The sequence below is a fragment of the Sinocyclocheilus rhinocerous genome, unplaced genomic scaffold (genome assembly GCF_001515625.1).
Source record: "Sinocyclocheilus rhinocerous isolate Xijiao unplaced genomic scaffold, SAMN03320098_v1.1 scaffold1605, whole genome shotgun sequence".
NCBI lineage: Eukaryota > Metazoa > Chordata > Actinopteri > Cypriniformes > Cyprinidae > Sinocyclocheilus > Sinocyclocheilus rhinocerous.
This window is the reverse complement of record NW_015627373.1, coordinates 684,051-691,053: the sequence shown is the minus strand read 5'-3', so window position 1 is coordinate 691,053 and position 7,003 is coordinate 684,051. Positions and strand designations below refer to the sequence as shown.

Below are 7,003 nucleotides of genomic sequence, written 5' to 3'. Positions count from 1 at the left end.
CCAGATAGTGACGTAGGTATGTGGGGGGGTGTTAGAACGAGCCGTTTTAGGTAGGCGTGGTTGACTCTTAACTTTTATAAAGAATATCTCTTTGGATTTGAGACTTTAGTATTTGCAACTTTACAGATCTTCTTTATGCACCAAGAGCTTGTAACACTCCAAAGAGAAAGGAAAATTTGTAATCGCATCATATGACCCCTTTAAACACTAGTTAACAGCATACAAACAAGCTAATTTGATGCATACAGTCACTTCAGCACAGGGTTATCAATAACTAAAACTATTAAAAACATTTCCGTTAATTGAAATAAAGCTAAATATAAATATTAGATGGAAAAACTAAGCGAAACTTGCCTTGGGCAGTAATTGAAATAAGATTCAGTTAAAGCACTAAAATTATAAACATGAGCACATTAAATTACTTTAAAAAAAATCACTAAAATTAAACTGAAAACTGAAAATATAAAAATAAAAGCTAATTCAAAACTATAATATTTTAATAATAAATAATATTAAGTAACACTGCTTTTTTGTAAAACTGGCCATAACCACGTCTGTCGCCTCACCTGTTTTGAGTTAGTAAGGTACAGTTTGGCAGCCAGATTGATAATCTGCAGCTTGACAATATCTTCCTCGTTAGTGAAGGTTTTGGCCATCTTTCTCAGGACGTCGGGGGCGATTTTGGGGACATGTTCGCAGTATTCTCCGATCAGCCACAGGATGCTCGCTCGGGCCATGGGCACCTGATCCACACACACATAATCAGGACTACAGAGTCTGTTTGAAACATGAAAATAGGTAGTTTAGATCACAACTCTACCTGGATGTTGTCAATGAGTTTGGCCATGTGTTTGATGATGTCGCTGTGCTGTTCAGGTTGCATCTGCAGAAGCTTTTTGATCACCACCACTGATTCAGCCACAACCAACTCTGAAAACACACACAAACAAACAAACAAACAAACAAACACACACCGAATATTACTCAACATTATCTGAGAGACGTCTTTGGCCATTGCACTGCGCCTTGCTGTTCTTTTACAGCATATGATAGACCAGTTTCAAGTGCATTTCAAATGGATTTACAGTAACATGTTACAAAGTCAGAGGCTCATATTTTTCTTCTTTTGCATGATAAGAACCTCATCTGAGATCGGAGCAAACAACGTTTGATGTCTGCCTAAGTGGCTCTCACTTTATGGATAATTAATGGCAGTGTGGGCATTTAAAATAGTTCTGTTGCATTTCCTTGCGCTCCATCTAGCAATCCACACAGTCTCACCGTCTCTATTGGACAGCAGCTGTACGAGTCCGTTCAGACAGGTGTCTCTGACCTCACCGATGTTTGTAGCACAGCGACCAATGGCCTGAATGCTGGCCGCCACAAAATCCTTATCCATGCTCTTAATATACGTCTAGAACACAAATAGAGAAAATGTATCATTATCCCTATTCAAATACACTGGAAAATACTATAACACAAGCAGAGAATTATACTGTTACTTATACTCTTAATATTGATGGTTGACAAAACAACACAGACATGAAGATATTTTATTTAAAGGTTTAGGTTGTAATTGATATGTATGTGTAAAGTAAGTGTATTTTAGGTGTTATGATGGGTCACCATTTCTTTTTCACCATTTTTATCCACCTTTTAGTTTGTAGTTCACTTAAAAAGTCATGTGATGTGACAAATAAATAAATAATTTTTAAAAGTAAATATTTCATGCAGTCTCTAGAATCTATATATATATATACTGTATATATAGATATAGATAGTTATTTTAGGGCCAGTTTTACTAAACAGGGCAAATTAGCATTTCCAAAACAGCGCCGATGGGCGTGGAGATTTCTGCAGGTAATTTACTAGCAACGCGCAAATTAAAGAACATAGACGCAACATCTCATTTACATATCGGCCACCGCGATATACCAAGCGCAGCGCAAATTAGCATAGTTGCAAATAAAGAATAAAGAAGCCACAGTACGTTGAATAGAACCGGAGGCCAAAAGATGAAGGGTTGCTAGAAGCTTTGATAGACCTGGTATTGCGTGACTCCTAGTTGAGGGTTCCAAGACGTCTTTTATTTCCTGAAGCAAATTTAAAATAACATGGCTTGGCAAAAGATATGTTCAGATAATGTGTTCTTCTGGCAATCCAAATAAATTAATATGTGTGGAAAAAATCCTCTCCCTTCTACCGCGAGCTCTCTGTTCTCTGCCGTGCCATTTCAAATACCAGTAATTTGACGAGCGCAAACGTTAGTAAATCACGTTGCGTGATTCATTTTAATACTCTCCTCCCATAAATTTTGCGTCTGAAAGGGAAACTCCTACAAAAGCATATTCAATAAGGTCAGGCGCAAAAATAACTGCCCACACCTTTTCAGTGCCAATTCGTCACTGCGCGTCTTTAGTAAATCCTGACAGTACTATTTTAACGCCAAAAGACGGTTTGCGCTGGTGCAAGCTGTTAGTAAAACTGGCCCTTAATTTGTAAAAATGTTAAATAAATTGTTTTAAAGTAAATTGTTTGAACTAATTTTGGTCAAATAAATGCAACCTTGGTCAGCATAAAAGATTTCTTTCAAAAACATAAAAAAAATCTTCTGAATGGTATATTGCAATAAACTACATTAAATTATATTAAAGTTTATTCTATTCTATTCTGTGAACACTGTAAGAACAGCATATGTAAAATAGTACCTGAAATTCTCTCAGGATGGTGGAGATGTTCGTCTCATTAGCCAAATTCGTCAAAACCTCCAGCTGTGTTAATAAGAGAAAATAAAATCATCAGTCCTACTTTAAAACACTCAAAACTAACTGAATCAACATTCTTTGGTGAAAACCATTAATAACATACACAGTTAAGCATTTTTGTTCACCTTGAGGATTTTGATCTGCGTTGGGTCCGTGGAGCGAATATAAAAACTCTTCAGATACGGCTCAAACATTCCCTAAAAGACAAAAACACACATATTAAAACACCAGAGCGTTCATATAAACAGAACACCTTCTGCATAAAAACATTTTTAATACTGACTGAATTTTTCTGTTCTATTATGCCTTTACAGAAAAGCTTTTAAAAATCAGAAATCTCTCAAGGACAAACCACTAAATGTATAAAAAGCAAAACCACAAGAAAGTTTTCAGTTTAAATATTGAATCATAAAATATTAAAAGGAGCAAAGCTGCTCAATGCACTGAACTATATGGAGCAAAACATCAAGCTCCAGCATTCTGATCAAGCGCTGTAACATGATCCTCAAAGATCAAACTGTTTAAACCTTGACCCTGTTTGTCGACCTTTCCAGTCACACTTAATGCATAAAATTTGTCAAACACAATGTCAGAAGTACGTACATAATACATAAGCATCATATGATGTAAATAAATGGTAAAATTGCCCTTCGGTGACTCTGCGATCTGCAGCGTTTTTCAAGTGGAAGTCAAAGTTAATACGCATGTGCTTTTACACTTTTATGTGAAACACTCACTCGTCTCTTGATGGTCATCGTGGCCACGTTTTGAAGCACGACATACTGCACTTCACTACAGAGAAACAAAACACACAACAACATCATGAAGATGTTTATCATTCAAACCCCTTAAAAGGTATTTGAGAGGGAAAGCAATATTTTCCTAAAGAGGCTAAATGGAGAGATGCATGTGAATAATGGATGATGTTTACGGTCTGAGCATCTCTCTATCTGCAGCTAATGCCAAATTCTGTGTGAGAATTGCAGTCATCATCTAGTGCTGTTTCGCCTGTATTAACTAATGATGTCATCAGACAATGACCAGCCTTGCATCATTAAACAGAGAGACTTCACGCTGCGTCACACTTTCGGGGACGCTTGAAGGAAAACCTCAGGAAGCATGTTTGTGAGTGCGTTTATGCTTCATTAGTAAGTGACTGATTACTCACCTGTGGCTGCGCATTAACCTGACCAAAGCCTTAGCAATGATGCCCACCTCTGCTTTAGGAGCCAAATGGAAGTACAGCTGAGCTACTGCCATCACCACCTGCAGAGACAGAGAGAGAGGTCCATTATGAGATGGTTACAGCTAAATGAACACCATTTTTTTTTAGAGGTCAAGTGTGAACAGGTCCCATTGTCATATTGCTGGCAAATCAGCTTCAGCACTTTGTCAACATAAATACTGATGGTATGTGTGAACAAGGGTTTAAAAAAAAATTTAAACTAACCTAATAATTATAAAAACTGACACTAAACTAAAATACATTTTAATAATAAAACTAATTAAAATAGTAATAGCAAAAGCTATCAAAATAATTGGAAAAAAGGACATTAAACTAAAATATATTTTAATAAGTCAAAAAATAAATAAAATAAAAACAACCATGCATTTAATCATAATTATAACAATAATTATAAATAAATAAATAAACAAACAAACACATAACCAAATAATGGGGAAAAAACTGACACTAAACTAAAATACATTAATAATTCCAAAACAAATTAAAATAAATAACCCATGAATTTAATGATAACAAACACTAACAGAATAACTGGAAACAAATAAACAAAAAAGACAGTAAACTAAAATTGCAAAATTTTCAAAAATAAAATAAAAACAACCATACATTTATTAATTAAAAACAACAACAATAAAAACACTAATTGGAAAAATAATTGGAAAAACCTCCAAATATAAATTGAAAACCTGAACAAAAATACATTTTCATGACTCATGAAATCAAATCTTAACGTTTATGCATCTGGAATACACCTTTATCCAAAGCAATTTTATGTACATTTAGTTTCAGTTTTTGATGCACATTCATTTTTTGTTCATTCACATTATGTACACAAGTGGATATTAATATAAAGAATAATCGCTGTTTTGAACAGGGTTGTGCTTCATTTACAACTGAATTGACAATGCCTCTTAAATTCCAATTAAATTCTTGAATTTGAATTACATTTAAATTGAGGAGGCAAACTGAATGCAGAATAGTAATTGAAATTGAATTGAAAAAAGTCTTAGCAATACTTTAAATAATAATACTAATAATAATTCTAGATATCAGGGAATAAATTAAAACGTAATTAGTCAAAATTAATGACTAATTCAATGACAAATTCAGTTAATTCTTACATTTATCATTTTGCCTAAATATAATTAGTGAAATATTCTAGATAATTATTTAAAATATACAGAATAAATAATTCTGTTTCTAAATGCTAATTAGTTTGTAATCAAGCAAAAGCAGAATTGTGTGTGTGTGTGTGTGTGTGTGTCTCACAGCAGCGTTGCGGCTCTGTAGCAGGGGTTTGGTGTTCCTCAGTAGGAGTCTGTGATCGGGGTCCATCACGTACGGCTTCCTCTTCGCTAGAGCGGCCGCCTCGGTTTTCTTATCTTCATCTTCCTCATCATCAGAGGCGTAGAAGGCCTTCTCGCTGCTGTCCTCCAACAGAGATTCCTGCACATACACACACACGTTAATAATGGAAATGTCCTCCTGGGATACACACGCATGTGTGTGATACTCACGTTGATGTTGGGGTTGAGGAACTGCGTCCTGGCATAGCGCGTGAGCATGTTGATGATGACCACCTGACCCCACTCCTCCACGTCAATCAACAGGTTACACAGCTTACGGTAGTTCTTATGGATCAGATCGATGCGGTCCGGACACACTTCCTCAAACGCCATCACCACACTGCCTGCTACCAGCTACACACAAACACACACACATCAGGAATGATGATCATATCTCAGGGCTGACCTGAAATGATTCTGTCACTCACTGTGGTTTATATAAAATACAGATTTATATATTATATTACATTACACAAAATTTATTTTTAATTTATTTATATAATAAACATTTGTTTTTAAATAATATTTTTAATAATAATATTTTTATATATTTTATTTTTTATTTAATTTTAAATAATATATATATATTTTTTTCATATACTACCTTTCAGAAGTTTGTAAGAATTATTTTTTATAAATTAATGCGTTTATTCAGAAAAGATGCATTAAATCAATCAAAAGTGACATAATAATAATTAATTTATTGTCATTGCTGTAGTACAACGAGATTACATTAGAGAATCAATCGACAGTGCATAAATGCAGTGATAAATGCTATTCTTCTAAACGTTCTTTTTATCAAACAAAACAAAACAAAACAAAACAAAACAAAAGGATCATGTGACACTGAAGACTGGAGTAATGGCTGCTGAAAATTCAGCTTTGCATCAAAGGGATAAATTATATTTTAAAATATATTAAAATACAAAACAGTTACTTTAAATTGGAATAATATTTCACACTACTACTCTTTTTACTGTATTTTTTTATCAAATAAATGCAGTCTTGTGAGCAAAAGAAACTTTTAAAAAATGTAAAACTCGAAAAAAAGACCCCTTTTGGCAGTGTAATTAAAGGTAGGGTAGGCAATTTCGGAAAGGCTAGCAATAGCATGTTAGCTTTTAAAGCAAGATCTTTCACTCTGCAAAGCCACACCAAAAACACACGAACGCGCTCCGCCAGAGCTAACCAGCGATACGATGAGAGACGGCGTCCTGCGTATATATACACACATGTTAAAAGTGGATACGTCCTCCTGAGATACACACTCTCACACATGTGTGTGATACTCACATTGACATTGGGGTTGAGGAACTGTGTTCTGGCGTAGCGCGTGAGCATGTTGATGATGACCACCTGACCCCACTCCTCCACGTCAATCAACAGGTTACACAGCTTACGGTAGTTCTTATGGATCAGATCGATGCGGTCCGGACACACTTCCTCAAACGCCATCACCACACTGCCTGCTACCAGCTACACACACACACACACACACACACACACACACGTCAGGAATGATGATCATATCTCAGGACTGGCCTGAAAAGATTCTGTCACTCACTGTGGTTTTATCAGCCAGCAGCTTCTCGATGACTTCAATCAACTGATCTTTCTGTTCTGGATCCAGACTGAAGAGAGAGAGA

General features: G+C 35.3%; 1 protein-coding gene across 4 annotated transcripts in view; it reads right to left on the bottom strand.

Annotated features, from left to right (window-relative positions):
• The window catches only part of LOC107727587 (adaptor related protein complex 3 subunit beta 2), a 57,542-nt gene that overhangs the window by 16,708 nt on the left and 33,831 nt on the right, over positions 1 to 7,003 (bottom strand). For 2 of the 4 annotated variants that reach the window (XM_016537507.1, XM_016537517.1), the window contains exons 7-15: positions 6,651 to 6,833; positions 5,281 to 5,457; positions 3,934 to 4,031; positions 3,503 to 3,557; positions 2,891 to 2,962; positions 2,709 to 2,771; positions 1,282 to 1,414; positions 821 to 930; positions 567 to 743 (exon numbers count right to left, since the gene is read on the bottom strand). In XM_016537507.1, the coding sequence (XP_016392993.1) occupies positions 567 to 743; positions 821 to 930; positions 1,282 to 1,414; positions 2,709 to 2,771; positions 2,891 to 2,962; positions 3,503 to 3,557; positions 3,934 to 4,031; positions 5,281 to 5,457; positions 6,651 to 6,833 (1,068 nt within the window). Of the gene's footprint in view, positions 1 to 566; positions 744 to 820; positions 931 to 1,281; positions 1,415 to 2,708; positions 2,772 to 2,890; positions 2,963 to 3,502; positions 3,558 to 3,933; positions 4,032 to 5,280; positions 5,458 to 5,528; positions 5,707 to 6,650; positions 6,834 to 7,003 lie in introns of those variants that run through there. The other 2 variants (XM_016537492.1, XM_016537499.1) reach the window with 1 other exon arrangement.